At 43.7% G+C, this 16319-nt stretch overlaps 1 protein-coding gene across 1 annotated transcript; it reads right to left on the bottom strand.

Moving 5' to 3' along the window:
- Positions 1–5902: 5902 nt before the first annotated feature.
- Positions 5903–12129, bottom strand: LOC307210995 (vomeronasal type-2 receptor 26-like; the record flags this gene model as incomplete). Its single annotated transcript, XM_079967191.1, has 5 exons — positions 5903–7729; positions 8596–8722; positions 10542–11351; positions 11451–11745; positions 12089–12129. The coding sequence occupies 5 exons, from the start codon at positions 12127–12129 to the stop codon at positions 6831–6833; spliced, it is 2172 nt and encodes a 723-aa protein (XP_079823317.1). The 3' UTR covers positions 5903–6830.
- Between the last annotated feature and the right edge of the window lie 4190 nt (positions 12130–16319).

Here is a 16319-nt window from a genome sequence, read left to right as displayed (position 1 = left end):
AGTTGTATTTGATTCCATGAAATTGCAAGTCACGTTCTTTTTCATATAAATCAAACCAAATGGGAAAGGAGCACAGTAACTAGGGCAATGTGCATGGTATTTTTTGCAGGAGAGGAGAACGGAGAAAAAACTAGGAAACAAATCAGCCCCCTGAACCCACCACCAGCTCCAGTGGCAAAGGTGCCAACAGTATTTTATTCTGTGAACTTCCCAGATATCTTAGGATCAATGGCAGTATATAAATCAAATAAAAATAAAAAATAAAAACTGCACCTAAGATTGAGGAGGATGGTTGCACATATGACATCACACACGACGCATGATATCACATGACGTTTCGGAAGGAGCCAGGGAATGGAGCCAAACACAGTTGCCGACAGCTCATCATTTCTCACGCTCATGGCCCCATGAGCAGATACCTCCTTCTCCTTTCTCTGCTAAATATCTTCCGGACTTCTATAATACTTCTATAATACTAAGCTGTGCAAACAAAAATCATGGCTAATTGGGTAATATTGTATCTGCTACCTTATTTTACTCCTAATCTTGAAGAGGCTCAATTAAGAGCAACATAAATACCAGAACTATTGCGGAAGATGGAGCCCCTTCAACTGTGCATGCAATAGCCGATCCAAAAAAAGGGGGGGGCGGCTAGAACCTATTTGAATCCCACTGCCCTAAAATAGCTTATGGAGATTCTTAAACTGATGCAGCAAGATTTAGCTGTAATAATACACTATACTGCTCAAGCTATGGAGGAACATTCTCAGAAGCACAAAAAAATGGAACACTTTGAATGGTGAACACTTTGAAGACATGAAACAATTACAAAAAAGACATATAGATTTACTAGTAGCAAAACTTCATTGATTGTATGGAGAGATATTTGATAAGGGTACCCCATCTACTGTATTTCATCAGGCTTTTTGTTGTTGTTTTTATAGTGTTTATATTATTAACTTGTAAGATATGGATTTGGTTTGTGTGTTTTTTAGTTGTTGTTCTTTTTTAGTTTTTTGAATGTTGGTTTTTGTGTGTTGCGTATTGTTATTTTTCGATATTTTTCATATTGCTGCTGTTGTGTGGAAAATACTAATATATTTTTTTAAAAAGTGGGGGGGGGGAATAACCAGACTGATTTTATACCAACAAGACAAGCTGCAGATATGAATAGACTAGTGGTGAACTTGATAGATTTAAATAGAAATAAGAATCAAATTTTTATAATATCATTAGACACTGAGAAGATTTTTAACAAAAATTATAAAGACTACATAGAAGTAGATTTAACTAAATTTGGATTTCCACTGGGTTTTATAAAATGGATTAAAGTACAGTATGTTTCAGCTACAGCTAAAATGAACAGTATTATGCCTGCTCTTTTTCCACTGGTCCGAGGAACTAGACAAGCATATTTAGAACCCCTGACTTGCACCATTAGACAACATTGTAAGATTCACGGAGCAGTTCACAATTCTGTTGAATACAAATTGGTGTTCTTTGCAGATGATAGTCTTCTGCTTATTTCAAAGCCTCAAATGTGTATCCCCAATCTGTTGCAAACAACTGATGCTTTGGGTAAAATATCAGGATACTCTATCAATTGGTCCAAATTAGAACCGATGCCAATAGATAAAAAATTAATTATCCATTCAATATCAATTTTGAATTTGTACCGAAACTATCACATATTTCATTATATTAATACAAAGAGATTTAACTCAGTTGTTGTTTAGTCGTTTAGTCATGTCCGACTCTTCGTGACCCCAGGAGCCAGAGCACGCCAGTTAGTTACAGTTAATACAGACAAAATAATCAGAGGCCTACCAAGATATTGATAGATGGGTGTCATTAAACCTTATCCTTTGGGGAAATGGTGAACGCTCTAAAAATGAACATTATCCCTAGATTCATTTATATTCTGAGAGGACTTCCAGTTTTTATATCCCAATCATATTTCCAGAAAAAAACCTCCTGTTTAAGAAATGTCTTTGGAGATTTTTTCCAAGCAAATTACCCACTTGTTTACAATATTTATCTCCGCTCATTTAAATAAAATCTAACAATTCTCCAAAAAATTTATATTTTCCTTATTTCTCACTTATCATCACATTATCATCTTCTGTAACGATGTAAGTGGGAGTGGGAGATGTGAGGGAGTCCAAAGAAGAGACGAAACTATGTTATGATATAAGTAATTTTTATTTATGTATTTGTATTCAAAAATCTTAATAAATATGAAATTTAAAAAAAAAGAAATGTCTTTGGAGGTCAAATGTACTGAGAATGATATTGCAGAAAGTTCCATTACAAATTAAGGAAGGTGGCTTTGGAATTGCAAATCTGAAATTATACCATCTTGCTTATTTATTGTTAAGTATCAGACACTGGAGACCTGCTGGTGGTTTTAATCTCAAGAGTTGGGCAACTTTAGAGAATACATACATACATACATACATACATACATACAGTAAAGCCTTTGGTTACGTGGACAGTATTAGGATTCATTCTGTGGGGAAATCCTACTTTATACTTTTATTTTTTTATAAATGAAATGCTTCTAATATTTTTTAATACAATCTCTCACACCCAGCAGCCTTCCACAGCATGGAATCCTCCACCCTGTTACAGGAAGGGAAGACTGGGGAAGCCGGGCTTCACTTTCTCCAGCGGTCAGTAGCTGCCACTGTATCTAAGGTCTTCTCCAGGTGTTATATATGTCACAAACATTGCTTCCCATAAAAGGGTTGGCATGTTTGGAATCAAAGCATGAGAAGAGCACCTGCCTAAGCCTAGTAGAGAGTTACAGTTTTCAGTTGCATAGATTGCTTTGTGCCTGGGGGAAATAATTGTGCATTAAAAATTGTGCTTCCCATCTATCATTGCACCCAGCTATAAAGAAAAAGTCTGCCTTGCAACTTTTCTGAGTGATAGTTTTCATGCCAAGAAATGCTCCAAGGTTCCATGAGACACAATGACAGAATGAATTTCCTTTGGCTAACTACAGAAAACCTGCAATAGGCATATCCCATAGACCTCCATAGACCTCTAGGAGCCCATAGACCTCCAGGAGTGACCCACCCTTGCTTCAGTCACTTTCATCTTAGAGGGGCTGACCCACGTGCATCATGAGACCAGGAGTGTAGAGTGTAGGAGAAACACATCAATACATTACTCACGCATCAACCCAGTTGAAGGGGGTTCTGGAGAAGGTGAAGGGCAAACGATCTCCAATGAATTTTGAAGATACGATTCCACTAATGAGATGGTTTCCTGGCCTGTAATAATTCAGAGCATAATTGAAATCCCTGACCAGATTCAGTGAGCATTTCGCCTTCTGCTGCATCCCGCAGGTTACAAGAGGGAGGAACAAGAGCTGTGCTATCATTCTGAATCCACCTGCTACACATCCCTTCTGACTGTTCCTCTCAACTCCATAGCCTGCTTATCAGAAGAAGCCTAAACTCCTGTAAAGACATGTCCAGCTCTGGCTACAGAGACAAAGAGGAAAGGATACAGCTCTGTGGTAGATCTTTGGCTTGCACCCAAAAGTGCCAGGTTCAACCTCTCCTAACTGTTTCAGGTAGGGCTGAAGATGTCTTCTACTTGGAAAGCTGTCACCAGTCAGTAGATAGTACTAAGGTAGAAGGCAGCTTCCTATGCTCCGATTAAGTTTCACAAGGACTTATCCCCTACACCCTTTCACCTGAACTCTATATTGACTGCAAGGCCTCTGTGGCACACAATACATTTTATACATCAGACTTTTCAGGCACAGTGGAGTAAATAACCTCCTGCTGCTCTTGATTTTGATGTTTGTGTTATTGTTCCCAAAGGCAGCATTCAAAGGGTGTGCAAGGGGGATAAAAATAGATCACTGTGGTTCTGATAATTGTAAGGGGAAGAAAGGTCTCCTCTGGGAGCAGGTGCAGAGCAGGAGAAAAACATGTTGACTCAAGAGACTGACATGGTTCAAGGAGGGAAAAAGTTGAATTTTGCTGAACATGATTGACATCAGAAGAGCCCTGAAACTGGATCAGGCAAAGGGCCCATAAAGTCCAGCATCCTCTTCTCAAAATGGACAATCAGTGGCCCCAAAGGGAAGCCCACAAGAAAGGGGTCAGTGCAGCAGCCCTTTCCTTACATGGGATTCCCAAAAACTAGCACTCTACATGATTCAGGTAGTTTAGGTTCATTTGTTAGGAACAGGTCTAATTATAGCTCCTGAACTCTAGGAGGTTTGGGGAAAAAGATTTGTAGATCATTTTTGTATTAACTTGATATTTTATCAGTGGGAAGCTTTAAAAAGGTTGCTTTTGTTTTGCAATGAATAAATTATGTTTTGCACCTCTTCCGCGGTGACTTATGACTCTAAGAATAAGACTTTGAGATACAGTACTGAGATGAAACTTTAGGCTTGAGCATTGCCTCTTTACACTCCATGGCCACAGCCACAGCCATGGCCTTCTGCCTCTGCACAATCTATGAGGCCTTGGAGGAATCATAGAATCATAGAGTTGGAAGAGACCACAAGGGCCATCGAGTCCAACCCCCTGCCAAGCAGGAAACACCATCAGAGCACTCCTGACATATGGCTGTCAAGCCTCTGCTTAAAGACCTCCAAAGAAGGAGACTCCACCACACTCCTTGGCAGGAAATTCCACTGTCGAACAGCTCTTACTGTCAGGAAGTTCTTCCTAATGTTTAGGTGGAATCTTTCTTCTTGTAGTTTGGAACCATTGCTCCGTGTCCGCTTCTCTGGAGCAGCAGAAAACAACCTTTCTCCCTCCTCTATGTGACATCCTTTTATATATTTGAACATGGCTATCATATCACCCCTTAACCTCCTCTTCTGCAGGCTAAACATGCCCAGCTCCCTTAGCCGTTCCTCATAAGGCATCATTTCCAGGCCTTTGACCATTTTGGTTGCCCTCCTGTGGACACGTTCCAGTTTGTCAGTGTCCTTCTTGAACTGTGGTGCCCAGAACTGGACACAGTACTCCAGGTGAGGTCTGACCAGAGCAGAATACAGTGGCACTATTACTTCCCTTGATCTAGATGCTATACTCCTATTGATGCAGCCCAGAATTGCATTGGCTTTTTTAGCTGCCGCGTCACACTGTTGGCTCATGTCAAGTTTGTGGTCAACCAAGACTCCTAGATCCTTATCACATGTACTGCTCTCAAGCCAGGTGTCACCCATCTTGTATTTGTGCCTCTCATTTTTTTTGCCCAAGTGCAATACTTTACATTTCTCCCTATTAAAATTCATCTTGTTTGTTTTGGCCCAGTTCTCTAATCTGTCAAGGTCGTTATGAAGTGTGATCCTGTCCTCTGGGGTGTTAGCCACCCCTCCCAGTTTGGTGTCATCTGCAAATTTGATCAAGATGCCCTTGAGTCCATCATCCAAGTCATTGATAAAGATGTTGAATAAGACCGGGCCCAAGACAGAGTCCTCTTGATTTTGTCCAGCCTGGCTGCCGCTGCCATGGCAGACTTTGCCTACCTGCTGCCCGTGATGCAACATCCGCTGGCCGCAGAGGAAAAAATACAAATGGTAGCAAATCATCATTGTCCTTTAGTAAGGCAATAAGCTTATGAAATACAGCTAACAGCCCAATAATGTATAAACCTTTGCTACAAAGATATTGAGGATACTGTCTGCCATTCAAGTGACTTCTCAAAAAGTATTTCAGGGAAGCGAGAGGCACAGAAAAAGATTCCTGGAATAATAAAGAGCTTGGAGCATGTGAGGACAGACTGGTGCATTTTTGGTTTTTCAGTAGAGAGAAGCTAGAATTTAATCAAGTTCTGAACTCCTTGGAGAAACACTAGAACTCAGCACCACCTGGTGAAAATGATGGACGATGCTTTGAATACAAACCAAAAGAAGGACAAATAATTTCACTCTCTCTATATTTTTATTTATTTCTTTAAGATTTTTCACTTGCTCTCTGCCATAAAGCCCCAGAATAGATTACAATATATAATTAAAACAACAACAAACTGTTACAATAATTAACCAATAAGAACAACTCCAAAGAGAACAGAATAGTATGACATATGGAAGAAATAAGTAATTATTGTTGCTGTGGAAAAAGAAGTGAAACAGAAAGCCACAGGCCTTGGATGTCATCCAAATATGAATATGTATATTATTTATTTGTGTGGCTGAAGCCATTACAAGAGACAAAAAATGAAAACAGAATAAAATGCATTACACAGTTATAATAAATATTGAAACCAGGAATTCTGTCAGGGAAGGCTTTGCTGCTCTGAATAATCTAACTTATAAACACCACAAACTTTTCTCCTTAATATTGCCACTCTGAAGGCAAAACAGGCCGTTTTTCAGTGGTGGAGGGAGATCTGATCCCTAATAAAAAATTAACACAACTATATTTATTCCGGGGTATTTCCAGATTCTTTTTTCTTTATTTCTTTCATTTTAGAAATACCCGTATTTCTGCACCATAACTGATTTGTAGAATGGATCCTACCCAGAAATGGTTTTTGTCCCAACATGAAGCCATGGTTCTGGTCCAGATTCAGCTGTAGGAAGTACTTATTAGTAAGTATTTTAGTAAGTACTTCACTTACTACTAAGATGTAGCGCACAGCTCCTCCCCCACCCAATCCAGGCCAATATGGGGCAAAGCCTCCTGGATCTACCCCCAAATTAAGCCTAATAAAATATATGGTTGAGAAGGTGAAAGGGGAAGGAGATACTCTGTCAGCTTCCAACACCTGAACAAGAGAGTTCAATTCTGCAGGGGACTGCTTCAAACTATTTATTAGAGTTCCGCCCTATTATAGATCCAATGTTGTCTTTAGTGTTTTGTTGTCAGATGCTCCTTTGTGTTCAGATCTGGCCTCAGTAAAATAATGTAGCACTTGGGCATGAAGATGCAGCCCAGGAGCCCAGCACAGGAGACTAAGATGGAAAAGACCTGCACAGCTACCATGTATTTACCCTTGGTGCTCAGGTAGGTGGGCACAAAGGACACCCAAACACTACAGAAGACCAGCATGCTGAAGGTGATCAGCTTGGCCTCATTGAAGGCCCCAGGCAGATTCCTTGCTAAGAAAGCCACTGTGAAGCAGATGGCAGCCAGGAAGCCCATGTAGCCGAGGGCACTGTAAAACATGGCAACAGAGCCTTCGTTGCATTGGACAATGATTTCTCCAAGCTGGGAGCTCATGTCAAATTCTGGGAATGGAGGAGAGATCCCTAGCCAGATGGAACAGATGACAAGTTGGACACTGGAGCAGGAAATGACAATGGAGTGGGCCAAACTCTTCCCCAGCCATCTCCTCACCCTGTTCCCTGGTTTAGTGGCCAAGAAGGCCAGCACCACAGTGATGGTTTTTGCCAACACAGAAGAGACAGCAGATGAGAAGACGATGCTGAAGGTTGTCTGTCGGAGAAGGCAGGTCACTTTGCTTGGCCGTCCAATGAAGAGGAAGGAGGACAACAATGAGAGAATGAGGGAGATGAGGAGGATGTAGGAGAGGTCCCGATTGTTGGCTTTGACTATTGGAGTTTCTTTGTATTTAATGAAGATTGCCAGCACAAAGCCTGTAGTTAAGGATAAGAAGAGATCAAGGGAAGCCAAGAGGATCCCCCAATACTCTTTGTAGTCTAGGAAGTTGATAATCTTGGGAATACATTGATCTTGGTCCTTGTTTGGATGCTGATCTTCTGGACATTTGGTGCAGTGTGTTGCATCTGAGAATGAGAAAAAGAGTGGCTTTAGTATTCCTTGCATCCATAACCACGTAGCTTCTAATACTTTTTTTTGGGGGGGGGGGTACTGATCTTCTGGAGGTGAGGAAATAACAATGTGAAAGATTTAGTTTTATTTGTGTATAGAGTGGTACCTCTGGATACGCATTCCTCTGGTTGTGTATCCTTCAAGTTACACACGTGGCAAACCCAGAAGTATTTTTCCAGCTTCTGCCATGCATGAATGTTCAGAAGCACTCCCTGCACTGTTCGCATGCACAGAACAGGCACCTCCGGTTGCAAATTCCTCGGGATCCAACCGGAGCTCCAGAACGGATCCTGTGCCAACAGGAGGTACCACTGTATATTAAATTGTCATTGTTGCACCCCTCCTTTCCTCCAAGGACCTAGAGTTGTCACACAAGATTTTTCTCACTTTTCATCCCCTTGGGATGTAGGTAAAGCTGAGAGGCAATGACCTCCCTCCAGAGGTGTCTCTGCTGTCTTCATTCTCCCACTCTCTTTGCCTGGTGAAGACACATTTCTGTACCTTCACCTTTGGCAGCTAAGGTGATTTGTTTTGTGGGAGATGATTACAAACTCCGAAGGTGACTCAGCTACAGTGGGTTGTTGTTTTTTAAAAGCATTTAAAATGTGTTATAACACTGTGGCACCAGATGACACTGTAGAGTGATTTCCCATTATGATGTTTACAACACATTTTCCTGAAACTTTTTTTGTATGTCTAAATTCAGCCCTAGATCCTTGTTAAGAAATTTCTCTCAGATCTCAACAGAAAATGTATCTGAGTGAATCTTCGCCCTCTTTCTATTCCCCCAAGAAATGGCCTCTCCCTTGGAGTCACCCACCTTCCTGGGTGGAGATGGTCCCTTCCGCACACGGAGAACAAACATAGCAGCAAACCGGCTCCCCTTCTTGGATCACCTTGAAATATCCAGGGTGACAGTTTTCGGTGCATCTGGAGCAAGGCACAGTCTAAGCACAAAGAGAGGAAGGTGCATCAAGGGGACAATTTCTCTCTATGGAATTGGTTGATAGAGTCTGGAATGGGCCCAACAGCATCTCATGGACCACTAGCCCTGCCAGGACTTCTGGCACGTTCCCCAAAAACCTCTTTGGTGTGTTTCCTTGCTTGCTTCAAAATTCATTGTTCCTCTTTTCTATTCCTATACATGATGTCACTGTCAACCCCAAATTTCCAGATTTCAAAATGGAATGTGGATATTCCATGTCCATTTCATGGATATGGGGCTCAAGGTATGTGGGGGACACCCTTGTATGCCAGCTCCCACCCCTGCACTGAGCAAAGGACTGCAGTCCAAGTCCTGTGTGAATTATTCCACAAATAAATGTATATCAACAGATGCCATACAGAAAAAGTTTCCCCCACCTGGTTAAACCTCTGGGGCCACAAAATAGCATCCGAGTTGATAGAGAACCTTGTGTCAAAGGATGTCTCTCTCTCGATACTCCCAACTTTCACTCTGGCATGAGACTCGTTGGGAAACACCACCCAGTTCACAAGGTCATAGTTGCCTGGCAGCTCCCCATTCTCATCCAACTGCATTCCACCCATGGAGGTATTAGAAAACTGGGTTGCTCTTAAGAAGGGGTGAAGCTGGAATGAAAGTTGCTGGGAGTCACAGGCAGGCAGAGTGTTTTTGTTATGTGAATAGTGATGAAGACCCCCCTGGGTGGGTTACATGGACCCCCAGTGGGAACAACTGATCTAGATAAGTTTGAGAACCAGTCATTCCATCCCAGTGTACATCGAAGAAGAAGAAGAAGAGGAGGAGGAGGAGGAGGAGGAGGAGGAGGAGGTGGAGGAGTTTGGATTTGATATCCCGCTTTATCACTGCCCTAGGGAGTCTCAAAGCGGCCAACAATCTCCTTTCCCTTCCTCCCCCACAACAAACACTCTGTGTGGTGAGTGAGGCTGAGAGACTTCAGAGAAGTGTGACTAGCCCAAGGTCACCCAGCAGCTGCATGTGGAGGAGCGGGGACAAGAACCCGGTTCACCAGATTACTAGACCACTGCTCTTAACCACTACACCACACTGGCTCTCATCTTAGTGGAATGAAACATTGTAGAAGAACAGAAACAGTGCCAATTGCGACAATCACTGCTTTGTTGCACCCCAGGTGCTAATTTCTGCACATAGACACAAAGTTAGAAAGTTCCAATGATTTTTTTTTAATTTTTTAAAAACATCTTTGCTTTCAATAAGCATTTCCAGCACGTGGAAAAGGTCCCTGCTATGGCTATTCTTTTTGTCTTCTGTTTTATCCTATACACAGTTGGTGTTGTTTTGAAACTTTCAGCATTTTTAATTCTGTTCTGTTGGTATATTATAAAACAACCAGTGTTTTTACACACAAACACACACACACACACACACACACACACACACACAAAATAAAGGGCAGTATATAAAGATTAAAATAGAAAAAGCTCAATGAGTGTACATCTCAGCATCATGGGGAAGACCTGTGTGACCAGAAGGCTTGTGTTCCCGCTCCATCCGTGTTGCAGCTGCTCACTGAAGGCCAGCAGAGACAGAGGAGGAGATGAGGACACACCAAGTGGGTCACTCTCAGAGCCCTAAGGAGTAACCACTGAAAAATGGGATAGTCTTCTTCTGACATACCCATGGTGGGCAGAAATATTGCTCTGCACCAGAACCTCATCAATTGGATTTGCGTCAAAAAAGGACAGATTCTTCGTCCTGTTACTAGATCTTATTTCACAGTTGTGAGGATGGATTGAAGTTTGCAAAAAGGTGAAAGAAAATACCTGCCATGGCTGTAGACTTTGACACCCCAAACTGTCCGTCCCACTCATCCTCGGCATCCGTTTTGATCTCGATGAACATGCAGCATGTAAAGCGTGCGCCATGGCTTGGACATGGAAGTAAGTGCTGTAGCTGTCTTGGGAGAGGGATCTCTCCAGCTCCTCCTGGGGCAGAGTCTCCAGCTTCTCCTTCTCGGTGCATTTTGTCCGACCTTTCACAGACAAGGTATGCTTCGCATATAAGCAATAAAATGCTTTTCTCCAAAACCAATAAAGAAGATATGAAGATGGTGTATAGTAGTCATGTATGGTTCTTTTTTTGGTCTTCATTACAAAGGAGAAGGAACCATGGATGGGATGGAAAAACTCTGGACCCAAAAGTAAATTATAGTTGATGTCCTGAAAATCTGTTGTGATCCAAACTCTTGCCTTAGCTTCTTTATGGTATCTTTGTTGTAGTGCCATGATTGGTAGCCATCCCGTGTAAGTGTTCTCATAGTATAGAAATACATTGACTTGTCTCCATATCATAACTGGCACATTTGGCACAAGTGATCGATATGGATTGCTTTCTGATAGCCTATGTGTGAAGGCGACACAGATTCCACTGTGGATCATCTGAGATGTCAGGGCACCCACAAACCTTTCTCCGTTCTCATTTTCTGGAGCAAAGAGGCCAACCCATGTCCATCCGAAATGCAGGAGCAGCTTGATAATCCCCTGGGACTGAGTATCTTCTTTGGGGAGCATCCGGTAGACAAAAGGGAACTGGGATTTATCATCCAGAATCTGAGCATCAAAGCCATAACTGATCTAGTGAGGGAAGGGAGAGATTAGTGATTTGTTTTGGTCTCAAGGTAAACATCTTGACTCCCCTGGATAAAAAATGGGATTTTATTCTGTCCTTCATACCTGTGGGATTTTGTAGATGCCTGATATGGTTGAAATCTGTTTAGAGATTACAGAATTGGCCCCTTCAAGAACACCCAGCAGGTTATTATTCCCTTTTCCACAGGTATAGTTTGGGATGTTGCTTTCCCCACCGGAAAGCAGGTCTAGCATGACATCGGAAGTCATCCTTGCATCGAAAAAGTTCTCATAGAGGTTGTAGCCCAGGGTGATGTTGGGTAAGAATCTGGGGTCTCTGTTGATCTCTTGGATGGTGAACAGGAAAGACAAGATGTGCCAGTAGCGTCTATCTGACACACTGCAATAAACAGATTAATAAAACAATTTGAAACTGCTGTTCACCATTTAATGAAAAGAACTATGATATGATCACCAAAGAGCAGCTTGTACGTTTGTAGTGAGGGATGAGAAGAGACATATCCTTGTTTCAAGTTAAAAATCAATTCCCCGCTTCAGAATAAAAATGGTGAGGTGTCATTGAAGAAGCAGAAAAACCCACAACTTTCAAAAAACAAAACTGAAGGCATTCTATTTTAAAGGTTTGTGAAATGTAGGGGCCTTGTTGCCAAGGTTACAGTTGCTTTGGGGGTATCGTTGTCTTGCATAGATCCCCAGTTGCTGAAATGGAGATCTCAGCCTACAAGTCTATCCCCAACGCCACCACCTTATCCAGTCCTGCCATCTTCTTCCCTCACCTCAATGCATCCTTTTCATCCCTGATCAGATTCCTTTGAGCAAGCAACACAGCAGGGATGACAAAGGGAAACAGGACAGGTGTGTGATAAACCTGTGTCCCTCCATATGTTGCAGGACTCCAATTCCCATTAGCCCCCCGGCAGCATAGCCAGTGACCAGGAGTCAGGGAGATGGAAGTCCAGCAACATCATGATGGTCCCAGTCATGAAATAGGGACAATTTCCCTAGTAAGTAGGGTGTGTGTGTGTGTGTGTGTGTGTGTGTGTGTGTGTGTGTGTAAAGATGCATAAGAGACACCAGAATACATTTACTTACTCATCAAACCTAGTTAATGGGGGCTGGGTAAAGACATATGGAAATTGATCAAAAAATTGTTTTGGAGAGATGACCCCACTAACGAGGAAGTCTCCAGGCTGGAAGAAATTCTGTGCTCCCTTTTCTTCCCTGATCAGATTCAGATGGCATTTTGCCTTGGGGTTTCCAAAGACTCCGTGAGGCATCAATAGGAGCAGCAGAAGTAGCAACAGCAGGGATACCATTCTGGCTGTAGCTCCTGCACCTCTCCTGAGAGCCAGTGTGGTGTAGTGGTTAAGAGCGGTAGCCTCGTAATCTGGTGAACCGGGTTCGCGTCTCCGCTCCTCCACATGCAGCTGCTGGGTGACCTTGGGCTAGTCACACTTCTCTGAAGTCTCTCAGCCCCGCTCACCTCACAGAGTGTTTGTTGTGGGGGAGGAAGGGAAAGGAGAATGTTAGCCGCTTTGAGACTCCTTAGGGTAGTGATAAAGCGGGATATCAAATCCAAACTCTTCTTCTTCTTCCTGTGAGCTTATGCAAGGGAAATCTCATGCAAGACCAAAGCTGCAGTGTCATCACCCACGGAGCTAGTGGTCACTGATGACTTCAGAGTTTTTAAAGATCACACACACATCTCCCCCACTTACACCTGCTCTAAATCTTGACTCACTCTGTCTCCGACAGAGATATTATTCCCCCAGGAACGATGCAATGAGTAACCTCATGTTGGCCTTGATTCCGATGCCTCGGCAACATCCATAAATCTCTTGGGCTCTGGCTATAGAAAATCACCATGATTTCCGTAATTACAATAGGAAAAAGCTCCTCTCTGCAACATCCTGGAGCCGATGTGTAGTTAGAGGGGAAGCAACAGAGCGGGAGAAAAACATGTTTGTGAGGGATAGCAGATGCAACTCCCAGTCTGACATCAGCCATGTGTTTGTTTGTTTGTGTGTGAGAGAGAGTTTGGCCTGAACTTTTCTGACAATAGTATTAGAAGAGCCCGACAACAGTTCATTTTTTTTAACAGTTAAGATCAGCTTGAGAGTGGAATGGTCTCCCTTGGAGGGAGGGTGTGGACTCTCCTTCCTTTGAGGTTTTAAAGGAGAGGTTGAACGGCCGTCTGTCATGGATGCTTGAGCTGAGGTTCCTGCATTGCAGGGACTTGAACTAGATGATGTTTGGGGGTCTTCTTCCAACTCTGCAATTCTATGATTTACACATATATATGCTGTGGGTTAAACCACAGAGCCTAGGACTTACTTGCTGATCAGAAGGTCAGGCGTTCGAATCCCCACGACGGGGTGATGTCCCGTTACTTGATCCCTGCTCCTGCCAACCTAGCAGTTCAAAAGCACGTCAAAGTGCAAGTAGATAAATAGGTACCGCTCTGGCGGGAAGGTAAACGGCATTTCCGTGCACTGCTCTGGTTCGCCAGAAGCGGCTTTGTCATGCTGGCCACATGACCCGGAAGCTGGACACCGGCTCCCTCGGCCAATAAAGCAAGATGAGCACCGCAACCCCAGAGTCGGCCACAACTGGACATAATGGTCAGGGTTCCCTTTACCTTTTACATACACCTGAGTCCAGGCAGAGAGAGAGTCCAGAGCTTTCGCATGACACAAGGGTCTGTTAGGATTTTTATCCACCTGTGCTGCTCCAGTATGTAGCACTATGTTTATATCATGTGAGTGCCTGAGTGCACGAGACAGGAAGTCTGAGCAGTGTTGGAAGATTAGTTTCACTTCTGTGTGTGATGCTGTTCTGTACTGTTGCTGAGAGAGCACAGACATGCTGATGGATTATTTGTATATAGACTGTAAAATAAAGTACGGTAGTTTAGAGCTACTGATTGACTCTTTCTTCTGCTATGAGATGCCATAAGGTAAGTGTGCTCCTCTCAGGAGGGAGGGGTCGCTTATTGCCGGTGTCTCTGGACTGAGAGCGACCATCGGAGAGAAGCCTTCGTGTCCTGGGAAGTTGGCGGCCTTCCCGGGTGTTTTCCAACAGGGTCCTCCCAACTCCAGACACCAACCGCCAAGCTCTGGCCCTCAACTGCCTCCTCATTCACATTCAACCTTCGCTTTCAAACTCCCAGCCAATCATCACTCGCCACCAACATTCCGATTCCCTCTCCCAGGGCCGGCCCACCTATGAGGCAAGGGGCTGCAACTGCTCCAAGTGGCAGGATCCACAGGGGCAGCAGAGTACGTTTCCAAGCACAATTCAAAGTGTTGGTGCTGACCTTTAAAGCCCTAAACAGCCTCGGTCCAGTATATCTGAAGGAGCGTCTCCTCCCCCATCATTCTGCCCAGACGCTGAGGTCCAACTCCGAGGGCCTTCTGGCGGTTCCCTCGCTGCGAAAGGCCAAGTTACAGGGAACCAGGCAGAGGGCCTTCTCGGTAGTGGCGCCCGCCCTGTGGAACGCCCTTCCAGCAGATGTCAAAGCGATAAACATCTACCTGACATTCAGAAGACATCTGAAGGCAGCCCTGTTCAGGGAAGTTTTTAATATGTGACATTTTAGTGTATCTTTCATCTTTGTTGGAAGCCGCCCAGAGTGGCTGGGGAAACCCAGCCAGATGGGCGGGGTACAAATAATAAATTATTATTATTATTATTATTATTATTATTATTATTATTATTATTATCAAGCCTCCAAGGGATGCATCGCCTGCTGCTCCTGCCAAAGTGGCAACAGCAGCTGAGGCATTTCCCCTTCGAAGCCAGATCTGCCCCTTCCATGGCATCCCTGCCCATGCTGCCGCTTGGTGAGCAGGAGGGGCTGCTGGTCTCCCTCCCCCTCATTCCCAATGTAGCTCTTTGTTCCCCCCTTGTTTCCAACATAGATCTTCACTCACCCCATCTTCCTTGGCAGGTGGACACCATTTTGTGGTTCTCCTCAGGTGCCAAAATGTCTTGGGCCGGCCTCTGTGACTGATCCTTAAGGAGGCTGTGCTTATATAGATAAAGGCCCACTTTTCCACTTAAATTGTTGGTCTGCTGGCGTTCCTCTGTAGAATCAGGAGATTCATTTGGGAGACCATGAAAGGAGAGGAAATAAAACCCTACCGAGGAAATAGGGGTGATGTATTTGAAGGCTTTATTAACCCAACCTACAAAAAAATCACCATAAAATAACACCCACTCAGGTTAGGAAGCTATTGGATATTAAATCGATATATATAGGCAAGCTCTAACACTTACACGAGTTTCTCAGTTAGGAGAAGGCAAGCAGTTTTAATTAAGAGTAGAAATCCAGTAAATGAGAAAAACATCACAGGAAGACAAGACGGCAAGTTTCCAGCAAGGTCCACAACATGCCAGAAATGAGAGAGGGCACTTCCCTTCCACGTAGATGAGGTCAGGTGTTTTTGAATAGCCTGCCCACCCCATGTAAAAAATAATGACGATCAAGTGTCCTCGGTTTTCTAAATATTCTCCTCATCACGCTCTACACAAAAGCTTTGACATCCTTATATGATGGAACATGCACAGGGACCGATTCTGAGCGCTTTGCTCCATCTCCAAGAAATTAACCAAAAAGATGCACGTGTAGCAAACGATGGAGGTGCCAGGTTTTGAAGTAGACGATCCGCCGGGTCTGATGGCACATGAACCCAAAAGCCTTTGAGCTTTGCCAGTTATCTGAGGTTTTCGTGGCTGCCTTCCCAGGACTTCCGGGGTTCCTCCTAGCCACAAGGTCCCCATTGAGAAGGCGCACTGAGAAAGCCCCAGGAGAAAAGTGAGGGCTGCAATGGAGGGCTTCCACCCAGCGCTCCAGCCAGCCACGAAAGCCTGCCCTTTCCCAGGTCACTCCATTCCCTATCCCTTCTGCTCCAACATTCAGCATCGAGTCGCATGACCGAAATTTGGCTGTTT

Source organism: Podarcis cretensis (genome assembly GCF_951804945.1).
Source record: "Podarcis cretensis genome assembly, chromosome: 2".
NCBI lineage: Eukaryota > Metazoa > Chordata > Lepidosauria > Squamata > Lacertidae > Podarcis > Podarcis cretensis.
Note: the sequence above shows the minus strand (reverse complement) of the source record. Positions and strands in the feature narration are given on the sequence as shown.